The sequence below is a fragment of the Hyaena hyaena genome, unplaced genomic scaffold (assembly GCF_003009895.1).
Source record: "Hyaena hyaena isolate Hyena2069 unplaced genomic scaffold, ASM300989v1 scaffold_302, whole genome shotgun sequence".
In the NCBI taxonomy this organism is placed as follows: domain Eukaryota; kingdom Metazoa; phylum Chordata; class Mammalia; order Carnivora; family Hyaenidae; genus Hyaena; species Hyaena hyaena.
In genome coordinates this window covers 505,742-530,770 of record NW_024080936.1, presented here as the reverse complement: position 1 = coordinate 530,770, position 25,029 = coordinate 505,742, and the positions used below count along the sequence as shown (strand labels likewise).

General features: G+C 67.6%; 2 protein-coding genes across 11 annotated transcripts in view; both read right to left on the bottom strand.

Moving 5' to 3' along the window:
• Positions 1–16,479, bottom strand: part of ABCA7 (ATP binding cassette subfamily A member 7) — a 17,755-nt gene extending 1,276 nt beyond the window's left edge. The window contains exons 1-45 of one of the 9 annotated variants that reach the window (XM_039248161.1): positions 15,869–16,479; positions 15,640–15,695; positions 15,354–15,545; positions 15,176–15,269; positions 14,863–15,004; positions 14,668–14,780; positions 14,454–14,530; positions 14,026–14,106; positions 13,664–13,874; positions 13,445–13,584; positions 13,043–13,159; positions 12,684–12,845; positions 12,229–12,446; positions 11,831–12,007; positions 10,890–11,112; positions 10,535–10,756; positions 10,245–10,446; positions 9,872–9,982; positions 9,454–9,625; positions 9,025–9,156; positions 8,792–8,931; positions 8,466–8,603; positions 8,076–8,260; positions 7,925–7,988; positions 7,507–7,709; positions 7,267–7,327; positions 6,930–7,034; positions 6,698–6,852; positions 6,348–6,472; positions 6,139–6,234; positions 5,735–6,022; positions 5,559–5,591; positions 5,289–5,466; positions 5,031–5,200; positions 4,591–4,768; positions 4,250–4,365; positions 3,366–3,510; positions 3,163–3,286; positions 2,674–2,803; positions 2,482–2,602; positions 2,348–2,410; positions 1,248–1,354; positions 960–1,101; positions 377–511; positions 192–295 (exon numbers count right to left, since the gene is read on the bottom strand). In XM_039248161.1, coding sequence (XP_039104092.1) covers positions 192–295; positions 377–511; positions 960–1,101; positions 1,248–1,354; positions 2,348–2,410; positions 2,482–2,602; positions 2,674–2,803; positions 3,163–3,286; positions 3,366–3,510; positions 4,250–4,365; positions 4,591–4,768; positions 5,031–5,200; positions 5,289–5,466; positions 5,559–5,591; positions 5,735–6,022; positions 6,139–6,234; positions 6,348–6,472; positions 6,698–6,852; positions 6,930–7,034; positions 7,267–7,327; positions 7,507–7,709; positions 7,925–7,988; positions 8,076–8,260; positions 8,466–8,603; positions 8,792–8,931; positions 9,025–9,156; positions 9,454–9,625; positions 9,872–9,982; positions 10,245–10,446; positions 10,535–10,756; positions 10,890–11,112; positions 11,831–12,007; positions 12,229–12,446; positions 12,684–12,845; positions 13,043–13,159; positions 13,445–13,584; positions 13,664–13,874; positions 14,026–14,106; positions 14,454–14,530; positions 14,668–14,780; positions 14,863–15,004; positions 15,176–15,269; positions 15,354–15,419 — 5,966 coding nt within the window. In that variant the 5' untranslated portion in view covers positions 15,420–15,545; positions 15,640–15,695; positions 15,869–16,479. The other 8 variants (XM_039248162.1, XM_039248164.1, XM_039248165.1 and 5 more) reach the window with 8 other exon arrangements.
• Positions 16,480–17,423: 944 nt separating this feature from the next.
• On the bottom strand, positions 17,424–24,565 carry CNN2 (calponin 2). 2 transcript variants are annotated; one of them, XM_039248196.1, is made up of 7 exons: positions 24,458–24,565; positions 20,603–20,724; positions 20,109–20,175; positions 19,889–20,026; positions 19,089–19,205; positions 18,829–18,975; positions 17,424–18,384 (listed from the first exon to the last, which is right to left on the bottom strand). In XM_039248196.1, the coding sequence occupies exons 1-7, from the start codon at positions 24,518–24,520 to the stop codon at positions 18,118–18,120; spliced, it is 921 nt and encodes a 306-aa protein (XP_039104127.1). In that variant the 5' UTR covers positions 24,521–24,565; the 3' UTR covers positions 17,424–18,117. The 2 variants fall into 2 exon arrangements, with proteins under 2 accessions (XP_039104127.1, XP_039104125.1); XM_039248194.1 differs by lacking the exon at positions 24,458–24,565 and adding an exon at positions 21,526–22,254.
• Positions 24,566–25,029: the final 464 nt, after the last annotated feature.

Below are 25,029 nucleotides of genomic sequence, written 5' to 3'. Positions count from 1 at the left end.
GGGGGGGGGGGGGGGGGGGGGGCGCCGTCAGCCCCCGCCGGGCTCGGCCGCCTGTGGCCGGGCCCGCAGCAGCCAGGCCGGGACCCCGCCGAGCGCAGCCCTCTCCGCGCCGCCCCCACGCTCTGGCCGCCGCGCTGGGGCCTGGGCCACCTGGACCCTGAGGCCGGGCTAGCGGCCAGCGCGGGCCCCACCTGTGCGAGGTGAGCACCACGGAGCGGCCCGCCCGCACCACGGCCAGGAGGCTGTTCCACAGGAAGCGCCGAGAGCTGGGGTCCATGCCCGTGGTCGGCTCGTCCTTGGGGGTGGCAGGGGGAGACGCCGTAAGCCGAGCCGGGCCCTCTCCCCCGGGCCCCGCCCCGGCCCCGGCCCCACGCACCAGAAAGACCACAGCCGGGTCCCCCACCAGCGCCACGGCCGTAGCCAGCTTCCTCTTGTTGCCTCCGCTGTACGTGCCCGCAGGTCGGTCAGCAAACGGGCGGAGCCCCAGGCGCTCCAGGCCCAGGCTCGCGGTCTGCAGGGGGGCGGGAAGGGGGGAGGGGGGCCGGGAACAGGAGGGGGAAGGGGCGGGGGGAGGGCGGTGAGCGGAGGGGTGGGCAGTAAACGTTGGGGGGGCTGTGTGTGCAAGACACTAGGGTAAAGATGGGGGAAGGTAGATAGAGGACGGAGCCAGGGTGAAAGCGGGAGGGGTGTGACCCGGCCAGGAAAGCAGGGAGCCCTCAGTGGGAGGCGGGGCCGAGGCGGTGGCGGGCGGGGCCGAGGCGGTGGCGGGCGGGGCCGAGGCGGTGGTGGGCGGGGCCGAGGCGGGCGTGGGCGGGGCCGAGGCGGGCGTGGGCGGGGCCGAGGCGGGCGTGGGCGGGGTCACGGCCGGGAAAGTCGGGTGCGGTAGGAACCCGGCAGGTGCAGGAACTGGGGGGCGGAGAGCCGGGCTGCGATCCTGGAAGGAGGGAGGGGGCGGCCACCTGGGGAACCTGCGCCTCCGGGACACCGCGCAGGCGCGCGAACAGCTCCAGGTGCTGGCGGCCGGTCAGCAGCTCGAAGACGGCGTCTGATTGGGGGCAGTAGCCCATGTGGCGGTGTGCGGCGGAAGGTTCCCGGGCTACACTGGGGGTAGGGGCCGGGGCTCAGCGAATTGGCTAGGCCCTGGCCACTCGGGAGGCAAACGGGGGCCTCAGGGCCCACCCACCCTGGAGCACCGTGGAGCACCCCGGTTAGAGACGGGGTGGGGGGAGCCCGCCCGCGCCCCGCACCTGCAGCCAGCCAGCACAGCCTCACCGCCGCTGGGCCGCGTGTCCCCCGTCACCATGCGGAACGTGGACGTCTTCCCGGCTCCGTTCACTCCCAGCAGCCCGAAACACTGGGGGGGAGGGGGGCACCGGCCCTCAGCAAGGCCTCCCCTCCCGATCCCGGTGTCCCTCGTTCCCGGGGTGGGGCCCCCAGTTTCTGCAGGAGGGCTGGGAGCGAGGGGCCCCCGGGGCGGACACGGGGGGTGGGCAGGTGAATGTAGAGCCGCCCCTTAGCAGGGAGCGGTGGCCGGCACGCAGCAGGCACCCTGTGCAGCGCTCCGCGGGCAGCAGGGCCCTCGCGTCGGACCGTTTCCTGCCGGCGGGTAGGGCGGACAGAGGCGCGCAGGGAGCGCTCAGCGGCCGTCAGCCCGAGGCGGAGAGGGCGGCCGGCACACAGCAGGTGCTTACTATGCAACGACTGCGACGGACACGGACTCCACACCGTGTCCAGCTGCGTGCGGGCCCCCAGCACGCGGCTGATACGGCGCACTCAGCGCACACAGTAGTCGCGTGAACGTGAGCTGATCAAAGTGCGCGCCCAAGGGTACTGGCCGTGAGCACGCGCTCGGCAGGTGTGCGCGCGGCACGGGCCGCTCGGTACCGTGGAGCCGACAGGTCGGTCCTCACAGAGGTGACGGCAGCGTTCCCCTGCTTTACTCGCGCACACGCAAGGGGACCTGCAATTCGGTTGGTTCTCAAACAGGGGCTGTTGGACTAACATTCCGGACACGCGTGTGGGCACCCGCAGGGGCCCGATAATCACCTGCTCGGCCTCCACAGGGGCCAAGACCTTATTGCACAGGCAGGACTGAATAAGTGAGAGCATACAGTAGGAGCCTAATGAGCGTCTGGTAGCACAAAATAGGAGCTGAAGTGTTGGCGGCCCGTAGCTGCTCAAGGTGCAGGCGCCTGTGGTCACGTGTTCACTGAAGGGCAGCAGGTGCACAGTGGGTGCTCAGTAGAGGGTAGTAGGCGCATGGCAGCGTTCAGTCAGGGCAGTGGGCACACGGGGGGGGGGCAGCCCTCACCGCCCCTGCCCCAGGACCTTCACCCTGGACTCTCACCTCACCAGGGGGGATCCCCAGGCACAGGCGGTCGACAGCTGGCGTCCTCTGCCCATGGTACACCTGGGGGGAGGTCAGATCCCTGAGGGGGCGGGTGGGCCAGCGGGAGCCCCCAACCAGCACTCCGCACCCACCTTGGTGAGGTCTCTCAACACCAGCACGTCCCCCTGGGTGGCCCCTCGGGCCACCCGCTCACGCTCGCGGGCCACGTCCTCATCTTCCTCCCCCAGGGACGGCAGTGACCGCAGCCGGGGTCTGAGGACAGAGAGCGGGTTGGGCCCGGGGCCAGCCCTGGCCCCTCCCGCCCTTACCCCGCCCCCACTGACTGTGGCAGGAGGCGGTCTCTGTGCTGCAGCAAAAGCGTGACGAGGAGGAAGAGGGGCCCCTGGACCACCAGGGCCAAGAGGTTCCTGCCAACCACCTCCCAGCGCAGGGGGGACCGGAACTGCCCGTCTCCTGTGGTGACAGGAAGGAAGACCTGGATCGTGGGGGGAGATGCCTGGTTTCTGGGCCCCGCCCCATCCACGTCACCTCGGGTTTTTAAGGGAAGGGACCGAGAACTGGATGGGCCACTCAGCCGAGGTCTAAATGGTATGGGCAACAGTGGTATTACCATCTCCCTTATTTAGGGCTTTAAACATCTTGTGATATGACCCAGGACATAATTAGCTTTTATGAGTGCTTGGCTGTACCTCTAGGTTGATCCAATTTGGGGCTGCCGAAGGCCTCTAGTTCTCTTCCTGGGAGCTGCTGTTTGTCCCTACCCTGGGTTATGGACCCGGCTGGCAGTTCCCCACCTGGGGGGAAGTTCTCACCTAAGCGCTCAAAGGCATCAGCCACGGCCTGGTTCCGCACCATATCAATGAGCCCCCGGCCCAGGCAGAAGTGGGGGAAGATCAGGAAGACCCGTTTCAGGGTCCGGCTCACTTCCTGCAGCTTCTGCTCGGGAGAGGAAGAGGGAGGTGGACCAGGGGCTGAGGCCGATGCCCCCGCCCAGTCCCAGGCCTGAGGCCCAGACCTGATCAGGGAAGAGCTCGAGCACGAAGGTGGCCATGCTGCCATTGATGCCGATGAAGAGGTTGACGCAGGTGAGCACCACGTAGGCCGTGCTGGGCACGGAGAAGAAGAGCGAGGCTGGGTACATGAGCGGCGTGATCGACCAGCTGAGGGGCAAGAGGCGGCACCAGGTAACCACACGGACAGCAGGCCGAGCAGCCTTCGAGGAATTCCTCTGTATCGAGAGGGATACAGCTCTCCCCCATCTTCCCTGCTACGGGGTCTCGACCGAAGTCAAGATGAGGGGGGCGCCTGGGCGGCTCAGCTGGTTAAGGGTCTAATTCTTGTTTTCAGCACAGATCATGACCCCAGGGTCTCATGGGGCTCCTCGCTGAGTGTGGAGCCTGCTTGAGATTCTCTCCCTCTCCCTCTCCCCCCGTCCCCTGCTTGCACTCTCTCACTCTAAAATAAAAATTTAGGGGCTCCTGGGTGGCTCAGTCGGTTAAACGTCCGACTTTGGCTCAGGTCATGATCTCACGGTTCGTGGGTTTGAGCCCCGCGTCGGGCTCTGTGCTGACAGCTCAGAGCCTGGAGCTGCTTCGGATTCTGTGTCTCCCTCTCTGCCCCTCCCCCACTTGCACTCTGTCTCTCAAAAATAAATAAATGTCATACAAAGTTTAAACTCTACCCTCAACGTGGTAGACCTCACCACCCCAAGATCAAGAGTCGCACACACTACCGACTGGGCCTGCCAGGCGCCCCGAGGCAAGATGAGCTTTTAAGGCCACTGGGGAGCACCTCAGCCCTCCCTGTTCTCTCCTCGGGAGCTGGCACGGAGTCCCGGCTCCCGCAACAGTACTCGGCGCTGGGGCAGCGCGGTAAGGCCTGGGACGCCTCACGCCTCACCCGTACAGTAGTAACAGCAGCAGGAGCGCGGGCAGGTTGGCAGGAGCCACGTACGCCCTCTGCTGGAAAGCCAGGAAGATGAGCACCACGATGCACGCCGACACCACGTAGTTACACTGCGCGGACCGGAACCACCCCGTCACCCGGCGGGAGCAGGAGCGGCCGCCCTCTTCCCTGTGCCCCTACCCCAACCTCCCTGGGCTGCGGGGTGGCGGGACGCGGAGTCTCCCACGAGCCCCCGCCGGCACCCAGACGGTCCTGGAGGAGCGCCGGCGCGAAGGGGCAGGGAAGGGGCGGCAGCGAGAGGCGGCCGGCGCCCCACCCCCCGGGCACCCCCGCACCATGTCCCAGAGAAAGTTGCTGAGCCAGTAAAGAGTGGGAGGCAGGCCCCCCATGAACTGCAGATGCTTGGCCCGGGTCACACGCTCCTCGATGAGAACAAGGGTGAAGCTGGCTGGCACGAAGGACATGGCAAAAACCACGCAGATAGAAACGAGCACGTCCACGGAGGAGGCCTTCCTGTGGGCAAGGGCGCATGCGCGGCTCAGAGGCCCCCTGCCCACCGACCGGGCAGGTCCACACGCGGGGCCGTTTGGGGCGAGCGGGGGGGCGGGGGGTCGCTGCTTGACGGGCAGGCGTTGCACAGACCGCGCGGTAGGGTCACAGCGGACGTAGTGAGGACGTGTGAGCCGCAGGGGGGCCCGACAGGGTCGCGTGGCCCCGGCCTGCGAGGGAGCGGGCAGCCGCGGCCGCTGGGCCCCGAGCTGGGCGGGGGGCTTACAGCGCGGCCTCGGACAGCTGCTCCTTGGTGAGGTTCAGGGGGTGGTTGAGCGTGGTGATGCTGTGGGCGTGGCGGGCCGGGCCTGGGGGCAGCTGGGCACGGAGGAGGGCGTTGTTGGCTCTGTTGACGAAGGCCACCATGGCGTGCCAGCCCTTGTTGTTGAACCAGATCTAGGATGGGGGTGTCGGGGCCGAGGGGTCAGAGCGCAGCCTTAGACCCACCCCTGCCGGCCACCGGCCCGCGCCCCCCGGTTCCCACCTTGAGGCTGTCCTCGGTGTCCAGGCCGTGGGCCCACGCGGTGAGGTTGTTCAGGATGTGGTCGAGGGCCCCGCCGGGCTTGGGGCTCAGCAGTACCCGCAGCTCCTGCACTGAGCGGCTCACCTCTCGCCCTGAGGGCAGGCCTGGGTCTCGGCCCCCCAGGGAGAAGCCCCCATACCTGTGGGGCAGTGGGGTCAGGGCGGGCAGGAGGGCGGGGTGGGAAAGCCTCCTAGCGGGTGGGCAGGGGACGCGGGAACAGACCCTCCTCACCTGACCTCGTTCACCCACTTCTTGGTCTTCAGGCTGCAGGAGGGACAGACAGAGACAGCGAGAGATGGAGGAGAGATGGAGGGGAGCCGGGGGGAGACAGGGAGGCGGGGCCCGGAGAGTGGTCCTGAGGCACCTGCCCCCTCCTCTGGGCAAACGGAGCGCAGGTGGCGGCTCACCCCTGGCGCACCAGGCGGGGGTAGGTCTTGGTCAAGAAGTCGGTCAGGTTCCGGCCCGTCAGGTTCTGTACCAGCTCGCCTGAGCGGGCCAGCGCCTGGGGCGGAGGGAGGCCGCCAGCCGCGGCCGGGCAGTCGGGGAGCAGGCGCCGGGCGCTGGGCTGGCTGCAGCGGCAGGCCGGGGACGGAGACTCTGGGGTCCAGTTGCCCTTGGCCAAGACCTCGGCGACGTCCGCAGGAACATCGGGCACCCAGAACAGGCAGGCGGCAGGCGGCATGCACTCAGGCGTCCTGCGGGGGCAGGGCTGTGGGCATCGGCCTGGTCCGAACACCCCCCCCACCCCGGCAGGCCCACCAGCCGAAGCCCCAAGGGCCGAAGGCCCGCGAGGCACAAGGCGGGGCCTCACCCGGTGGAGCTGTTGGGCAGGTAGGTCTCCAGCCCTGCCTCCTGCAGCAGCGTCTCCAGCAGCGGGGCTCGGTCCGAAGGCCCTGGGGCATCCTCACTGGGAGGGGAGGGGAGGGGAGGGGAGGGGAGGGGGGGGAGGGGGGGAGGGGGTCTCGGAGTCAGGTCTGTGCCCCTGGCCTTCTGCCCCAGCCCCCCGTCCTCTGTACCCACCTGAAGAAGGACACGTGGGCACCATACATGCTGGGAGTGAGGCGCAGAGCCGGGTAGGGTCCGAAAGGGGGCGCCAGCAGACTGAACAGCAGCGCCAGGCCCACAAAGAGGGCGGGCAGCACGATCTGCAGGACGGGCCCGTCAGAGCCGCCCAGCTCACCTCCAGGCTGGCTGGGTTCCTCCCCGGCTCCTGCACTAGAACCACCCATGGCTCCCCGGTGCTTTCATAACGGTGCTCAGACCGGGGGAGACCTCTCGGGTTAAGCGCCAAATGGGTGACACGTGGTGGGAGCAGAGAACAGGCACCCAGGTCCCCCGCGCAGCCTCCTCGGGCGCCCGGCCCCCCTCACCTGTGTGAACAGGCCACGGCGGCTGCGGCGGGCAAGCAGAAAGCGCTTGAGCAGCAGGGCCCGGAGCTGCTGGCGGGTCAGCGCCCAGCCCTGTACGCGGCCCGCCGTGTCTGGCCCGAGGCCGCGCAGGGCCTGTGTTTCCGGGGCGGACCTTGCTGCAGGGGACGGAGGGGTCAGCGCACACGCTGTGGGGGACAGGCGGGGACCGCAGGCTCGGGGCAGGACAACTCACCCAGCTCGCCGTCCTCCAGGACCGACTCTTCTGGCACAATCTTGAGCCGCGGGGTCACATCTGGGCGAGCGAGGCCTGTGCACGGGTCCCGCTTGCGGCTGCCTTCTGTGGGGGGTTCAGGGACGGGGGTCAGATTCGAGGGTCACCGTTCAGCCTAGGGTCTGAGTCAAGGCCCAGGGTCACAGACAGAGGGTGTCGGGAATCAGGGTGGAGGCCAAGGCTATGCCTTCAGACTCAACCAAGGGTGGGGACTCGGTCTAAAGTCAAGTCTAACTCTGAACCAGGGCGAGGGGTCAGGGTCAGGGTCAGGGTCAGGGTCAGGGTCAGGGACAGGGACCTGCAGCCGCGTCTTCTGGGTCCCTGTCCACAGCATGATCCTCTGTCACCTTCAGGAAGATCTGGGGAGACAGTGGGGGCTCAGCCTGGGACCCCACAGGTGCCGTGGGTCCCCGGGCCTCCCCAGGCGACTCCCAGCCTCCAGCCCTCTGCGGGCGCCCTGCCTCCTCCCTGGGGCCTGCTGCAGCCAGTCACAGACCCCTCCTCACCCTCCCGGCGCCCCCACCCCTGGCAGCCGCACCTCTTCAAGGCTGGTGTCCGAGATCCCGTAGCTGGCCAGCCCCAGCTCCCCCAGCCGCTGGTCCAGCTCACAGAAGAGCCTGGCAAAGCTGCCGTCCAGGGCGCCCCCATAGGGCAGCACCAGCACCAGCTCGTGGGGCAGCACCTCCACCAGCCGGGCCCCGGGCACCAGGCGCCGCACGAGGGACAGCAGCTGGGCGGGACCTGGGCGGACGGGGGCGGGGGCAGGTCAAGGGCGCTGAGCGGGGGGAGGGGCTTGGGTGGCCCACGGGGAGCCGGTCTCTGCAGGCAGAGGAGGTTAGGGGTAAGCACCCAGGGCAGGAGGGGAGTGGAGGTCGGGTGTGAAGCCCAAGGGGTCAGAGGTCAGGGGTCCAGTCCTGAATCAAGCCCCCACACCGGCCCTTCCCTTAGGTTCTCACCAGCCGTGCTGCCCTGCTCGACGGGCTCTCTTCTCTGCCCGGCATCCTCCGAGGCGGTGTTACCCTGCGGGCAGAGGGGCACCGACTGACCGCCACGGCCCCTGGGCTGGAGCCTTGGCGGTCGGGGATCAGAGGTCAGTCAGGTCCTCACCTTTTTGCTGGCAGCCGGGGACAGGGGCTCCTTCACCAGCGTCAGGTAGTAGCCAGAGCCCAAGTGACGACGCAGGAAGAGTGGGGAGCCGCAGCAGCACAAGCGGCCAGCCGCCACCACCGCCACGCGGTCCCCCAGGAGCTCCGCCTCATCCAGGTGGTGGGTGGAGAGGATAAGCGTGCGACCTGGGCCCGAGAACCCGAATCACGCATGCCATCAGGCCGCAAGGCCTTTGCCCACGCTGTGGCCTCTGCCAGGAATGGCCTGCCCTGTGCATCCAACTCCTATTCGTCCCTCAAAACCCCATTCCAAGCACTTCTTCATCAGAAACTTTTTCTGGCCCCTGAAACGAAATCTAGGGGGGGTCCTTGTGGCTCCCCCGACTCTTACCTTCCCGGTACTTGAGCAGCAGCTCCCAGATGCTGCGGCGGGAAGCAGGGTCCACGCCAGCTGTGGGTTCATCCAGGATGACGACCTGGGAACCGCCCACGAAGGCGATGGCCACTGACAGTTTCCGCTGCATTCCACCTGGGCAGAGACAGGCGTGGGGGCCCCCTCAGCCACGGGCAGGACTGCGTCCCGTCCCCGGGCCCCCTCTCCCCACCCCCATGGGTCCCCAGGACCTGGTGTTGCCTCCAGCTTCGTAGCATAAAGTCCCAACCCCCTTGCCGGCTTCGTCTCTCCCGACCCGGAGGCTCCTCCCCAGCCAGGCTCACCGGAGAGGTGGCGCGTCTGCACATGCCGCTTGGGGACGAGCCCCACGTCCTGCAGCAGGCGGGCCTGCTCGGGGCCCACGGCTCCCGCGCTCAGACCCTTCAGCCGCCCGTAGAACCAGATGTGCTCCTCCACGGTCAGCCTGCAGCCACACAGGAAAGCGGCGGCAGGCAGGGTCCCGGGAACGCCCCGCCCCCGGCCACCCCACGCCGACCCCGGGCCCTCCGAGACGCACATGTCAAACAGCACGTTGTACTGCGGGCAGACGCCCAGGTGGGGCCGGATGGCGGCCATGCTGGACTGGACATCACGGCCCAGGATGCAGGCGGAGCCCCCAGTGGGCGGGAAGAGGCCACTCAGTATGGACCTGGGGGTGAAGGGGTCTCAGAGCAGCTGCCCCTTCCGAGGAGGAAACAGACACCCCCAGAGAAGGAGCAAAAGCACTTAAAAGGCACCTACTGTATACCCAGGGCCATGGTATGTTACGTCCCCATTCTATAGAGAAGAGACACTGAGGCTCAGAGAACATGGTTATCTACCTGCTGTGCACCCCAAGTGGACTGGGGGGGTCCCGAGCTCCCATGGAGAGACCCCAGACACCTCTCCCATTGAGCAGATGTGCAAGCTGAGGCCGGGGGAAAGCGGAGCAGTAGCAGCTGCTCACAGTGTGGTAGTCTTTCCGGCTCCGTTGTGGCCCAGCAAGGCGGTGATCTGGCCCTGGTAGAAGTCCAGGCTGAGCCCACGCAGGGCTGGCCGGGGGTTGCCGGGAAAGCGCTTTTCCAGGCCCCGCACGGAGACCCCCGGGATCAGGCCGGCTGGGACCTCTTCCGTCAGCACTGCGGGAGGAGGGCAGGCTCGACCGTGGAGCCCTTTGCAGGCGGAGCTCTGCAGGAGCCGGGAGGCCGCTAACGCCGGCCTGTGGAGTCCGGGACCCGTCGGGCCGGGGCCCGTGGGAATTAGGGGAGCCCCGGGGAGCCTGCGGGGCAGAGGTGTGCAGAGGACGGGGCTCGGCCGGACCCCGGGGCTTTGGCGGACGTGGGGGTACAGACAGGGAAGCCACTGCTGGGCTCCTCGGGGCTCACCCTCTGGGTCCTTCGGGGTGGGAGGCGGGGCGGACCCCTTGGGGGAACGAGGTCCAAACCAATAGCTTCTCCGAAAGGGAAAGTTCCACGGTTTGGGGATCCCGTACTGGCCTGGGAGGAGCGATGCTCAGTCACCCCGAGCCCACCGCCCCGGGGCGCGCCAGCTCCTGGCCATCCGTCCGCCTGGGACCCGGCCAGGACACCCCATCGGCCTGCCCCAGGCCGTCCCTCGAACGCAGCCCCCGTGCCTAGATGCCAGAAGGCGCCACCCTGTCACCTAGGACGGCCCCCAGGTCCCGCTCGGCCCCTCGGCCCAGCACCCCGCCGCAGGCACGCCCCTGCGCTGTGTCCCTGCTGCACCCGCGGGGCCCACCTGGGCAGACCGCCTCCAGGTACCACGTGGCAAGGCCATAGAGCACAGCGTCCAGCAGCAGGATGCCGGAGACCTGGGCCAGGCTGAAGACGCCGGGGGCGGGCCCGGTGCCCGCGCTGTGCCACTGCGCGCCCTCACCCTGCTCCTCTAGCAGCGCCAGGCTCTCGCAGCCGAACCCGAAGGCCACAGGCGACAGAAGGCTCTGCGGTGGGGACGGGGCATCAACAAGCGAAGGAAGCCAGGCCCCCAACACCCCCCCCGCCCCCGCCCCCGGCCACCGCGGGCCTCACCACGGCCACGAGACCACTCGCGGGCAGCTCGTCCCGCCAGGCCACACACAGCACGTAGGGCAGGTAGAGCACGAAGTAGGCGAGGCCTCCGCACGCGGCTGCCAGGTTGGCACGGGAGAAGAAGGCGCTCAGGAGGAAGCTCTGGACCACGGTGGCCACGGCGAAAGCCGCCAAGAAGAAGAAGACCACGGCCGGGTGGCTATAGGGGAGGATGTCCCCGAGCTGCGAGAGCACGGAGGGCTGGTGAGGCTCCCGGATTTGCCCAGGGGCCCACGCGCATGGCCGCCTCTGCCAGGCGCCTCTGGCCTGTGCCCACGCGCCCACCCCGCAGCCCGGAAGACTGAGGCAGGCCCACCTTGAGCACCAGTACAAGCAGCGCGGTGCTGAGGAGGAAGGGCGCAAGGCAGCTGAGGAACCAGCCGAGCCAGAGCACCCCGCGGCCGAGCCCCATGGCCTGCATCGTGCAGCGCAGCCTCGTTTCCTTCTCTCGCACCACGGCCTTCACCGTCAGCGCCACCGAGTAGATCCAGGCGAGCGTCAGGAACAGCGGCAGCGACCGGCCGAGGACACGCAGGAACCTGAGGCGGGGGGCGGGGGGCGGGGGCGGCTGAGGCCGAGGCCCGAGACCCCGCACCGCCCCCACTGGCGGGACAGTGGGGCACCTGGAGATCTGGGGGCGCAGCCAGCCCAGGACGGTCCCTGATCCCTGTTCCAGCCTTAGAACCCCAGCTGTCCTCACTGGCCGCGTTCTCCATGCACCCAGGGACCCCAGCCCCTCGGGGATCCCCGTTTCTCCCGCTACAGGTCGGGGAGCGGTCCTCCCACACCAGTGGCTCACTGCCTCGGCTGTATGAATGTTCCATAATGGAGCCCGAACCCGAGCCAGGGGGACCCAAAGATCTGATGGAGGGCGGACTCGCGGGGNCCCGAACGAGAGAGGGAATAAAAGCATAAGCCCATAAAACGGAGCCAGAATCAAAGCTGACTTATCTCTTCATTTTGCTATAAAATCACAGATTCAGAAAGGCAGGTGGCCCCTTTATGGCTGGGATTAGAGACTTCCGGGTGAGTGTCGCTCTCCAGGGTCACTGCAGCTCACGCAGGCGATGGGCGAAGGGGGGAGGTCTTGCGGTGGGGTGGTGGGGCGGGGGTGGGGGGCGCCTTCCCCAGGGCTGCTCCCCAGTGGCGGGGCGGGGGCGGGGCGGGGGCGGGGCGGACTCGCGGGGTGGGGGAGGGGGAGGGGGAGGGGGGCGGACTCGCGGGGCGGGGCGGGGCGGGGCGGGGCGGGGCGCTCACGCGTCGTCCACGTGGCACGGGTAGGGCATCTGCTGCAGGTAGAAGCCGGCGCGCGACTCGGTTCCGCTGAGCAGGCGCACGGCCGCGCGCTCCAGCAGGTCTTGCAGGTACACGAAGCCGCCCCACACATAGCGCAGGTCTGTCAAGGGGTCAGCAGCCGGGCCAGGGTCCCAGAACCTGCGTGGGGCACGGTGGTGGGCTGCCGGGAGCGGCCGGGGACCCCGACGGCCCTGCCCATCACCGCCTTGGCTGTGCCCGCGCCCTCGCGCAGGGGCTCCGCATCCGCAAACCGGAGCACAAGGTGCCACGCCCCACGGAGGCCCCACACGCCGCAGACCCCAATCGGCCCAAGGGGTGTCCCTCTCCCAGCGCCCGTAGGAGGGGCGCCCCGCCCCCACCTGTCCCTGATCCTGTTCGTTCTCGTGACTGCATCGATGTCCATGCGGATCTTGATGCGCAGGTGCCCGGGGCCTGCGGGCCGTGCAGGGCCCGGGGCCTCCTCGGGCCCCAGGAAGACGATGCCCGCCCAGAAGCGATGCTCCTCTAGCAGCTCCAGGGCCCGCGCCACCAGGGCTGCCTCTGAGGGGGCCGCCTCCAGCTTGTCCAGGGTAACACACTGACGAAGGGCTGGGCGTGGGTCCTGGGGGCCCGGCTCCTCCCCTGAACCTCGCTGCCAGGCAGTGCTTCTTCCCCGGGGCCCCCAGGGCGCAGCCCACTTCGGCCATCAGGTGTCTTCAGGGCCCCTCTGTGTCCCACCTCAGCCTCCCAGGGCTCCCCTGTGCCCTAGGATGGCCGGGCTGGGCCCTACCTCCCCCGCCCCCCACCGCTGCCGGAGCTCCCCAGCGAAGCTCACCTCCATGGTTTGGCCCAGCATGCCCACCAGGTGCCCCACATCAGCATGGGCCTGCTGCCAGCTGTAGCCGTCCACACGGGCATCCAGAAAGGCCAGAAGGGCCGGGGCCTGGCCTCCAGGTCCTGGGCGTTTCCTTCCTCTGTCCTGAGCTTGCAGAAGCCTCTGCGGGAGGGGGAGGGGGAGGGGGAGGGGGTTTGCATCGGGCACTCCGGGCCCCATCACCCCTCATCTCGTCCCCTGGGCCTGTTCTCACCCTGGACGCCACAGCCCCCCCTGCACACGCTCGCCCCCACATCCTGGGCAGGGATGCTGTGCCCCGGAGGCCCCGGAAGACCTTGCACCCTCCGTCCTGGCCTCACCTGCAGCAGGGCCACGTTGCTGCTGTCGTTCAAGAAGTTGAAGAGCTGGGGTCCCAGCACAGCCCACGCTGCCTGGAGGTCCTTCAGCAGGGCCAGCTCCTGGAAGGTCCGGTTCACCTGGGCACCGAGATAAATGCCAGGCCAGCTCTTTCTCACCCCTCCCCTGCTCTGAGGACCCCTGCTCGCCTCTCCTGCCTCTGAGTGGGGAGTGCCTCGGAGCACCGGCACATTCTGTTCCCCTGCCCTCAACCTAGCCAACTCTAACTTCTTCAAAACCCTGAGTCCACCACTCACCTGAGTCCACCACCCATCTCAGGAAGCCTCCCGGGTCAGGGCCCTCCCTCCGGCCTGGCACGGCCTCCCTGGGCTAAGGCAGGGACCCAGGCCCACTCCTGCCCTTACCTGGGCCATGAGTTGCCTGGTGAAGGGCGTGTCGGGCGTAAACAGCACTTTCCCCAGGACTAGCGGCTTCAGGCCCCTCCAGAGCAGGCGGGACAGTGGGTGGGTCTCCAGGGAACTCATCAGCTCAGCACAGGCAGGGCCTGGGGTGGGGGCACCGTGAGGCCCTGCCCCCACCCATTCCCACTGCCCGCCTTCCCAGACTGGAGGTCAGTCACTCACTCAGGGTGCTGTCGGGCAGCCCCGGGGCCGGCTCCTGCCCCACCAACTCCTTCAGGTGGGTGGCCTCGTACCAGTTGAGGGAGGGCCCCCCTGGGACGCCAGGGCCCCTGGCGCTGCAGAGGACTTCGGACACAGCCGCCAGGGGCCCGCTCGGCCCCTGGGGTCTCCGGAGCAGCGCCCGCAGCTCCACCAGGCTGGGCAGTGCCAGGAGCTGGAGAGGTCCCCAGAACATGGCACCCAGCCTCGACCGGGGGCATCTCGACCCTGCCAGGAGCACCTTCTCCTTCCTCCCTTCTGCCCTCCCCCCCGAAGCTCCCCATCCAGGCAGCCTGCCCTTTCGGTCTCCCGACTGGGCCGCTTACCTCCTGGGCCAGGTCCTCTGCTGCCTCCAGAAAGCTGCTCACGGACTCCCGGGCTTGGTCCAGCCCAGACCCCAGGGATTCCTGGGGAGAAAGCCCACAAGGGTGATAATGACCTCGATGGCGTTCTCACTAGGGGTGTAGCACCTTGCCAAGCTCTCATGTGGTCTCACAGGCTGGGCACCTCGCCACCATGCTAGACACAGCCTTTCTGGGCACCAACAGGACGAGGGACATCATCCCGCGTCCCTCCAGGAGCCAGGGACAGCCCAGGAAAAGGCCTGGACGCTGGACCAGAGGCCCCTGGCCCAGGATGGGGAAGCCCAGAAGGCCACGGTGGGAGCGGAGCAGAGCACACGACAGAGGGTCAGGCTGAGGACTTCCTGAGAGCAGCGTCCCAGAGTCACCGCGCTCACCCCACCGCATCGCACCTCTTGAAGCAGGGTCCCCAGTAGCTTAGTGCTCAGAGGTAGGTGGTCCTGCGGCCGGTCGCTTGGCTGAGGGGGGGCTGGGCAAGGAACACACAGAAGCACGAGTTAAGGCAAAGCTTGGCTTGAGAGAGCTCCCACCCTGTGACCATGACACAGCTGGGCAGGTCGTGGCTCAGAGAGCGTCCCTGCCGCCCAGAGGGCCCTGGCCCCTCACCAGCGCCGCCTGCCGCTCTCAGCGCTGGCATCAGCTTTCCCAGGCTGGCCAGCATCCTGCGGGCCCTCGCGCCCCCCAGGACGGTGCGAGCATCTGCCAGCAGCCGGGAGACCCTGGGGGCAGAGAGAGCATGAGGCGGGGGCTCGGCAGACACCCCGGTGTCTGCGCCCGCCGCGCCCGCCACCGCTTGCTCACAGGGAGTCCTTGAAGTTGCTGAGGACGCCGGGCTGCTCGGCGGGCGTGGTCTGCGTGAAGCAGGTGTTGTTCATGCTGCAGATGAGGCCCTGGAGCCAGGCCACGGTGCCGGCCGAGGGCAGCGGCTTGTTGGGGAAGTGGCCTGTGGGGACGCGGGGCGTGGGGAGCCTTGCCTGCACCCCCGCCGCGTCCACACCCTCCCGGACACAGTGCTCACTCAGACTTTTATCCGGCAGCCCCCTCTGCGCTCTCTGGCGCGACCCAGGGCCTGCCCCTCCCCCCACGCAAAGAGCCTGGTCCCTGGGGGGCTCACATTCGTGCTGCTCCAGCGGGGGGTGGGAGTGGCGTACGGCCACTAGGATGAAGAAGAGAAACAGAGGCCACAGCAACTCCACCAAGAGCTGGATCTGGGGGAGGGGCAGAAGGGGGGGAGTGGGGCACCCTGATGGGCACCGGGCCGCCCGGGCCTGGCCCATCAGTCCTGGCATTACCGGCTGCCTCCTGCGATACAGGACGTTTTTCCAAAGCAGCAGCATTAGCTGTGTCCCGAAGGCCATGGCGGGAATGCACAGGGCACAGGGCGGAGGGCCGGGCGAGGGCGCGCTCTGCGGCGGCGGGCAACCCCTGGCCGTCTCTGGGCCTCGCTGCTCTAGCCCATGGTGCCGGGCTCGCGGGAGCTCCGCCTGGAGCCAAACAGCAGGCACTTTATTAGTGCCCTTCGGTCCCTGGAGGGGCGGAGGGGGCCAATGGGAGCCCGGCCCGAAGCCCTCCACGCACCTGATTGGGTGCCTGGGATGTCGCTGCTGCAGGGCTGGGGTCCAAGAGGCTGGCAACTAATTATCGAGGGGGAGGGGCCTCGGCTTGACTCGTCAGGACTCCACCCTGACCTCCCTTGGGGGCCTCCGGGTCCGGCCCCCCCCTTCCCGCGCCCTGGGAAAGATCCACCACCCACCCCGGCCCCAGGCTTCCCCAGCGATGGCGGCAAAGGGCTGGACGTTTTACACACCTGGCGGGAAGAAGGGCCAACCCAGGCCCCCCGAGAGCCCGGCAGGGTCCGCAGTGACCCCGCAGGGCGCAGGGCCCGGCTCTACCCACCCCTCGGCATCACTGATCGTGGAGAAGAGCCCCCGGCCCCAGGGGAGGAGTGCGGAGAGCGGACGGCACTGAGGGCCCCTGGAACCGGCGGCTCCTGATCCGGGCTCGGCTCGGCCCACTGCGCTGCCCGAGGGGCAGGGCGTCGCCCCAGGCCACAGCCCAGGCTGGACCTGGGCCCCGAGCCCCCGGAGGGCTCACACCAGGCGGGAGCTGGGGTGGGGGAGCCTCCGTTTTCCCCGTCGTAGAGCGGGCCGGAGAGCCCGCCGGAGTTCTGACGCGGGGAGCGGCTGCAGGTGTAGTCACCGCTCAGGTGGGCCGAATGCCCGAGCGCAGCCCGGGGCGTCCGTGCCCCATCGCCGTCGCTCGCCGGGAACCCGCCTCCCCCATCCAGCCGCACCCGGCACCCTCCTTCCTCTCCCAGACCCTCTCACCGTTCCCGTCCTCTCGGGCCGCCCTCCCAGCGCCCACAGGGATCGCGGCCCCTTTAAGAGGGGTCTCCCGCAGCGAGCCCTACGCCCAGTAGTTCACCACCTGCGCCCGGGAAGCCGCGCCCGGCCCCGCCCCCGCCCCCACTATTGGCTGTCACCCCTGCCACTCGCGGGCCGGGCCCGCCCAATCCAGGCGCGCCTGGGAGGAGGCCGCGCAGAGCCGGGTTTCTTAAAGGAGCCGCTCCCCTCTTGCTGCGTCACCTGGGGCCCTGGGTTGCCTGCTCACCCCACCACGGGCTCCCCCCACATTGTGTACCCGCCTGCAGTGCAGTGGCTCCCCATCGTAGGAGGTCGCTTTCTCCCCACTCTATCCTGGGGGAGCGACCCTAGCCAGACTCGCTCCATGACCCCAGGACTCGACTTGTCCATCCACAAAGTGGGGGTTCGATTGGTCGTTTGTCCATCCCCCCACAATCATTCTTTTGGTCCCTACAGTGGGCCCAGCTATGGCAGAAGGGGGAGGGGTCCCAGCATTCTGAAATTAGAGTCCTGGGTCATAACGGTCACAGCATTTTGAAGATTTCCGGATCCCTTTGCAGAGAACTGGGTGGATTTCCCAAGATTGTGGTGAAGACGAAGCAAGTATATGGACCCACAGCTCTGAAGGCACAGAGGTGCACTGGGAGAGCCCCTGAGAAAAGGCAGGTGGGCTTGGTGCTGGGGCTTTGGGGACGAATAGGAGCTTGCCCCGCCCTAGCAAATGGCCAGAGCAAAGCCCCGGGGGGCTGGAGGGTGGAGCTTGGGGGGGGTGCTGAGGGCCTCACGTTTCTAACCAGGAGGTGGGCCTACCTCTTCCGGCTTCCGCAGGTCCTGACCCGCAGAGCAGGTTTTCAACCCACACTCACCTGCGCCCTGGGCCTCGGCTCTTCCCGGTCAGCTGTGAGGACCTCCTCAGAAGCTGGCCCAGCGCCCCCCGCCCGCGGACCCAGGCCACACCCCTCCCCCCAGGCCGCGGCGGACTCCAACTTCCACCACCAGTTTCTTCCTAAAAAGAGATGTTTATTGCCTTTGGTCCACAGTTGACATTTCACATTATCTCTTGGTCCCAGGGCTCCTGGATGGGGGCCAGTCCCCCGGGGGGGCCTCGGGGCGGGGATCCCTGTGCAGCACTTGGCAGAGGAATGGGGACACGTAGGGAAGGGTGGGGGCGGGCCTGGCTTTGTGTCCTGCCTGAGCCTCAGTTTCTCCACCAGGTCTCTGGGGGAGCCTGGGGGGGGGCGCTGAGAGTGCTAAGGAGACCCAGGTCCACACAAGACCCTCTCCCAGGGGACCTGCTTCCTTCCGGCAACCCCTTCCACCGTGCCCCCCCGCCCCCACTCCCCTGCAAAAAAGTTATTTTTCTTTCATGAAAACTACCCGAAGCTTCTCTGGTGACAGAAACCGCAAACTGATCGGCAAAGAAAAGGGAAGAGAGGGAGAGGCCACCGGAAGCCATTTGGGGCAGGTCCCTCCCTGCCCAGGTTTCTTCCCCCAACACCTCCCCCTCCCAGGTCAGCCCAAAGCCTTTTGGGAAACTCTGGCAGGCGCCCTGCCCACCGCCAGTACCTGCATGTGGCTCCACCCCTCCCCACAGACACCCGGCGGGCAGTGCGCAGGCAAGCAGAAAAACAAGAGAAAACAGAAAAACCCAAAAAGCAGACAGGGTGATGTGTGGAGGTGCCCCGCTTGGGCCTCAGTGGCCCGCTTCCTCCTGGCGGTAGGGGGCGTATTCCGGGGCCTCCCCCGGGCCTGGCCCGTCGCCCGCAGCCCCGTCGGCCGCCGGGCCCTGCGGGCAGTACTTGGCATCGTAGATCTGCCGGCCCAGGCCGAACACCTGGCCACTCTGGTTGGCACCCTGAGTGTAGCCCATCTGCAGGGACATGGACGAATTGTCACACTTGTCCGTCCCCAGCTTGGTGTCGTAGATGTGCCGCCGGGTCCCGGGAGCCGTCATGCCCACCTGGACAGGGAGGAGAGAGTGGCAGGCTGGTGAGGATGGGCACTATGCTGAGTGGATCTCCCCTCCCTGGGAACCGGGGCTGTCGGGACCCGGCTCTCCCTTCCAGCCCAGAAGCTCCCCAGTTTGGGGCCGAGGCGTCTGCCAGCCCAACACTTCCAAGCCCACCGCCCTGGCACATGCAGCGAGGCAGGAAAAACGAGAGTCAGTGGATGTCAGAGTGCGTGGGGCCCCGGGGCAATCAATCCTGTGCGGCTGGTGGGGGGGGGTGTCACAGGAAGGGTGGGGGAATGAGGACCAGAGCCGGCTAGCAACCTCTCCAGGAACACACAGCAAGCTGAGGCAGAGGTCTGAGGGAGCTCCAGGGTGGGATTCTCAGTGGGGGGGCTCACATGGGCAGGCAGGGAGGTGGGGCGGGGGTGGGGGCCGGGTGGCGAGGAGCCCCACCTGGCTGGCACACTTGTTGGTGCCCATCTGGAGGCTGATGGTCGAGTGGTCCATGGGTGGCAGGATGTGGTTTTTGGGGTCGTACAGATGCCTTCTCGTGCCGTAAGCTGTCATGCCCGACTGGCTGGCGCACTTGTTCGTGCCCATCTGCAGGGAGGCGGCGGCAGAGGTCAGGTGCCCCCCAGGCCTCTAGACGCCGCCCTGAGCTTGAGGGGACCTGGGGTCACCTGAGAAGCCCCCACCCCACCCCGCGAGCCCACCTGGAGCCCAATGACGCAGTGGCCCGCCTTCATGGTGGCGTCATCGAAGTTGCGTTCCTGCTTCTCTGAGTATTTGACGCCGATGTCCACGCCGCTCTGCAGCCCCTTTGTCTTGGCCTGCAGGGGAGGGGTGCTGGGAGCATCAACGGGGGCAGCGGAGACCCTCGCACCGGGCCCAGACTGTGCAACTCCGGGGGAGGCACGGGGACCCCGCTCCAACCCGCTCCTGCCGCCCCCGGACCCCCAGCGCTTCAGCACCAGCGGTCTGGCGGCTCAGGATAAGGACTCGGGGGGCGTCCAAACCTCCTCGCCCCTCTCCCTCCGTCACCTCCTCCTTCCCGACCCTCTGGGCAGCTCGCCAGCCCGCGGACACCTGCCCTCGCTCCACCCTGGTCGCTGGACCCCGCACGGCGGCCCGATCTCCTGGGTCAGCTGTTCCCACAGCGTGTAACTTCCGTGTAATCTATCTGGAGACGGACTCTGGCTGACAACGGCGCATCCATGGAGCTTCATGGACTGTGACAAGTGTCCCCGCGGGGCGGAGTCCTCCTCGACAGGGCGCCATGCGTGCGGGGCCAGGAGGCACCTGAGACATCTCAGCACCCCCCTCCCAACCTTGCCGTGACCCTCAAACCGCACTCAGATATGAAGCTTGGTGTTTAGTTCTCTAAGTGAAAGGTTTGTCCACTGTCTGCTTTCCCCCCGGAGACCGCAAACCCGCCACGGGGCGGACTGTGTCTATCTCATCCATCGCGCCCCGCGGCGCCCCCCGAAGTGCCGGCGCCGCCTCGGGGCCTCACCTTCCCGGCCAGGGCGAGGAGGGACACTTGCACCTGCGTCATGTTCCCGCTCTCAAACAGGTCGTTGGCCTCAAACAGGTCCACAGGGTTCATGCCGTAGCTGACCATGGCCTTGATGAAGTTGGAGAGGTTTTCCAGCTGGGCGGAGGCAGAAGGAGCATGAGGCGACCCTGCCCCCTGCCGCCCCCCCACCCCCCAGTTCTGCCCACGGGCGCCTCACCTGATGCCAGTTCTGCATGGAGCGGTTGATCTTCGGCACGGAGCCCGGCTGGAGCTTATTCATGAGCCTGGGGGGGAGGGGACAGGACCCTCCGTTAGCGCAGGGAGGGACCCAGGAAACAATTCTACGTTGGCCACACTCACGCCTTCCCCAAGCAACCTCACTCCAGGCCTCAGTTTCCCCTTCTGCAATGTAATCCTCACCCGCAAGGGAGCAGAGGGCCCGAGGCTGGGGACCACTGTCGTGGGGGTGAGTCTGGGGACTTCCACGCCGAGGGATGCAGCGGAGGGAGGCCCCCGGGGACGCAGAGGCCCCCACCCGCGCACGGGTGTGAGGGGAGGACACTGGTCCCCAGAAAGCACCCACTAAGCGGCGACATGAGAAAGCGAGAGACAAGCGAGACCTGGAATGGGGAAGGGCAGCCGCTTCCCGCTGCCCGTGACCTCATGGCTCCCACGCTCAGGGTGACCAGCACCTGCCCACAGGGCACTCACGTGCACAAGATAACGCCGTCTTTGAGGCCCTTCTGGAAGTCAGGCCCGACAGAGAGGCCGGTGAGCCCCTCAATCCAGCTACGGAGCTCAGCCTCCTTCTGGGGGTCATACTTGGACAGGAGCTGGGTGAGCAGAAGACAGGGGTGCGGTCAGTCCGGTCGGTCCGTGGCGGAGGCAGTGCGGGGACCCCGCTCCCATCTCGCTGACAAACACCTGCTCTGGGCTCCTTCCAGGACCCGCCCCCACGCCCTCTCCCCCTTGGTCTCCCTGCACTAGGGAAACTGCCCTTCTCTGTTGTATCTGTCTATCAACCCACCTCTCTATGCTTATTTATTTTTGTTTTTTTTAATGTTTTTATTTATTTCTAGGAGAGAGAGAGAGAGAGAGAGAGAGACAGCGTGAGCAGGGGAGGGGCAGAGAGCGAGGGAGACAGAATCGGAAGCAGGCTCCAGGCTCTGAGCTGTCAGCACAGAGCTCGACACGGGGCTCGAACCCACGAACCGTGAGGTCATGAGCTGAGCCTAAGTCGGCCTCTTACAGACTGAGCCACCAGGCGCCCCTTAACTGTTTTAAAGTGGACGGCTCAGGGCCGCCTGGGTGGCTCAGGTGAACGTCTGTCTCTTGATTTCAGCTCAGGTCATGATCCGGGGCCGTGAGATCAAGCCCTGAATCAGGCTCCGCACGGAGCGTGAAGCCTGCCTGCCCCCTGCCAGCTCTCAAAAAGAAAACGTGAACTGGGTAGTTTTTAGTACACTCACAATATTGTGCAACTGTCACTGCAGTCTAATTCCAGAACATTCCATCTCTCCAAAGGAAACCTGATCCCCATCAGCCATCACCTACTCCACCAGCCCCCCGCCCCCACAAGCCCCTTCCCGCCCGTGGAGGAGCCTGTTCTGGACGTGTCACGCATGTGGACTCACACCCGCGTGGCCTCTCGTGTCTGGTTCCCTCCCTGAGCGTCGTGTGTTTGGGGTCCGTCCGCGGGGCGGCGGTGTGGGCGCCTCGCTCCTATTTATGGCCAAGTAATTTTCCAGTGTGTGGATGGACACGTATTTATCCACCGCAGATGGGCATTTGGGTTGTTTCAACCTTTGGCTACTGTGAATATCCACGTACAATTCTCTTGAGTGTATACGTAGGAGTGAAATTGCTGGGTCACGTGGTAACCCTGTGTTGAACTTACTGAGGAACCACCAAAGCTTTCTCTGCTCCTTGAAATGACCATACCAGTTACTGCCGCAGGGCCTTTGCACAGCTGTCACTTTTGACTCAGATGTTTGCATGGCTGGGTCCCGTCCTTCAATCCAGTCACCAATCCAGATTAAAGGTTACCTCCTTGGGGAAGGCTTCCCTGACTCCCCTGGCTGCGAAAGCCCTCCTCACGTCCTCGCCGCCACTCTGCCTCATTTTCCTCCCCGCTTTTATCTTTATACAGTCTACGTCCTCGTTTACGATCCACCCCTCAAACTCTCTCCCCCAGCTCAGTGCTGGCTCCACAGTCCTCTGGGTAGCTGGACAAAAACGCTCATGGTCCCCATCAGTGCACACCTGTCACCCACAAGCGCACGCGCACACACACACGTTTCCCATGACGGCATCTGGGGCACCCAAGGCCAAGCCAGAACGCTGGGCCCAGAGCAGCCAGAGCCGGTCAGGGGACCAGGCCAGCGGGCAGGCGGGCACGGGCGGCCCCCGGAGGCGGGGGGAAGGAAGCCAAGTCCCACCCCCATTCCGTGGCCGACTGTCCAGTTGAGTGGGCTTCCGGCTCAGGACGCCTGCACACTCGTGCCGCACAGATCCCTTCCCCGGACGCTCACCCTTCCTGCCCCCAGCCCTCCCGGGGCACCAGGGCGGCACAGCTGCCCTCTGCGGACCCGGCTTCCACTCTCAGCTCTGCTCCCGACTCCCTTAGGAGCACGGACACAGTTCTCGCCCTGTGCCTCAGTTTCCCCAGCTGTGTGTGGGACTGTTTGCATAAGGGCCTCCTGAACCGGGCCCCACTTCTTGGTTCCTGCATGGAAGCCCCACGACGCAGGGTCGGGGCTCCGCTGACCAGGTTCCCACAGCCCCGCGGCCCTGCCCTGACGAACGAGAAGCTGAGGCTGAGACAGGCCAGCTGGTCTGGACACCCCGCGTGGCTGCCCGGCCGGGCCGGGCCCCTGGTGGCTCCTGGGGGCCGGGGTTCTGGGCAGAGGCGCCGGCCGGCCCGCCTGCCGCCGCCCTCCTCCCCGTCCAGCGGCCTTCAGCACATTCCTCCTCACCGCAAACTGCCAGGAATGCAGACGCTGCCTCCCTGCTAAATCGGGACCAGCTGTTCCCAGAGGTCTAGACCCCCCAGCCGGCTGGCAATCGAGTGACTGCTCAGAGACACGCTGGGCATCAGCCCGCCACCCATCCAGCCACGGGTAAACTGAGGCACGGGGGGCCAGGCAGAGGTCTCCAGAGGTCTTAACCTCCTCTTAAGGAGCTGGTAAACTGGACAGGGTGTGGGCTTGAAGCCGCAGGAAGCTGTTTCCCAGTTCTGGTGCGGCCCCAGTGACCCTGGCTGGCCATCGCCTTGCCCATTCTCCAGACCTGCAGACTGAGGGCTGGTCACCAGGAGCCTTCTGACCTCATCCCAGACACAGCAGGTCTCAACCTGCCTCATCCGTCGGCATCCGCCGCTGCGGAAACTGCCTGCACACCGGCTGGGGTGCCACGCCCGCGCCCACTTCCTGCCGCCGCGGGGGAGGGGCAGGGGGTGCTGCCCCCCCCCCGGACCTCCTGCCGGCAGGCGCTGGATGCAGCAGGTCTTGGTTGGAGTCTGTGTGTGGCTCTGGGCGGCTCGTGTGACACCTCTGAGCCCCGGGGACAAACCCAGCTCTTAACCCCCCTCGGCGCTGGGCGGGCGGCTCCCGCACCGGCGCTGAGTAGACCGTCACCCCATTCAGTTATTGCTGGAGAGGAGAACAGTGTCTCAGGAAGGCGCCCCCTGTCCCAGGGGCCGAGGCGGGTCCTGGGAGCTCGGGGAGGCCGCGCGCCCCCTCCTGCCCTGTGCCCCCCCCCACGCCAGGCAGGCTCCCGGGACTGCTGGCTGCGGGGCCACATTCCCAGGGGCCCGGCGGGCGGGACAAACTCCCCTCGGGCTGGAAGGGCCGTCTCCCTGGCCGGGGTCACCCGCTACGCCCCCTCCCTAGGCTGGACCCCGCTGTGTGACCCTCCAGAAGTGTGTGCCAGTCTCTGAGCCGCACGTCCCGTGTCTCAGACAGTGTCTCCCCCGCCCCATCGGGATTCGAGGTCACGAAACACACGCACTCTACTTAGGGCTGCACCCCGGGGACCCCCGCGTCCCGCAGGCGCCCGAGCCGTCACCTCACTTGGTCAGAAGGGGACAAAGGGAACTTACGGAGGAGCAGCCGGGCAGGGGCGGCCCCCCCCCCCCGCTTCCCGCTTGCCCTTGGCGGCCCCCCCCCCCCCCCCCCCCCCCAGGTGTCAGAGGTGCGGAAATTCCGGGGGGGGGGGGCACCTTTTCAACACAACCGCGGACGGACGTGCGGCCAGACACTGGGGAGGGGGCTGCCGGGGTCCCTTCAGGGCATTCTCGGGCCTGGACGCGCGAGAAGGGCGTGGGGCTGGGAGGGAGGGAGGCGTCCAGGTGGGGGGGCCCCGGGGACAGGGGTGAGGCCCACGCGCTCCTGGGTGCCGGGGAGGGATGCCGGACCCCCCCCGACTTGGGTGGGGGCGGCTCGGGGAGCGCGCCCCCAGGACCCCGGCGTGAGGGGGCGGGAGGGCCGGGGTCGTCCCGGGTCCCAGCGCTCACTGCCCGCCGCAGGCTGGGGAGCCCGGCGGGCGCGGGGGGCGCCCCTCACTCACCCGGTTCTTGACCTCAGCCGAGAGCCCGTACGAGGGCCCCTTGTTGAACTGCGTGGAGCTCATGGCTGGCGGGCCGGGCCGGGCCGGGGCGGGACGGGCCGGGCCGGGGCGGGGGCGGGGGACGCGGGGGGCCGGGGCCACGCCCCCGCCGCTGATTGGCCCCCGGCGCTCTTGTCCTTATAAGGCCGCGCCGCGCCGGATTCCTGCGCCCGGACGTCCTGCGCCCCCGGCCGCGCCCGCCCCCCGCCCCGGCGGAGCGCCCCGTCCCCGGGTCCGGGGCTCCGGACGGCCGAGACGAGGCCCCCCGCCCCTCCCTGCCGGAGGGCCCCAGGCGGCGCCGCCACCCCCTCTGCATCTAAATGTACCCTGCTGCCCGGGGATGGGGAAGGGGGGTTGTTGGGTGGGACTCTGGCCGCTCGGAGCACGAACGGAGACCCCTGGGTGTCACACGAGGCGCCCCCCGGTCCAGCCGCGCGTCCTGCGACCCCCATAGCTGGGTGGTGGACAAGGGAACCAGGGCGGGCTCCTCAGCGGAGGGGCCATTGCAGCTGGGGCTTTGATGGATGCGTAGG

What these genes read in the sequence shown, in the direction of transcription:
- CNN2 (XM_039248194.1), bottom strand. Translation starts at nt 21,888, where the DNA reads ATGCAAACATCTGAGTCAAAAGTGACAGCTGTGCAAAGGCCCTGCGGC. An exon ending in CCATGCAGAACTGGCATCAG is followed by an intron (nt 20,027 to 20,108) that starts GTGAGGCGCCCG and finishes GCCTCCGCCCAG; the next exon opens with CTGGAAAACCTCTCCAACTT. An exon ending in ACTGCGTCATTGGGCTCCAG is followed by an intron (nt 18,976 to 19,088) that starts GTGGGCTCGCGG and finishes GCCTCCCTGCAG; the next exon opens with ATGGGCACGAACAAGTGCGC.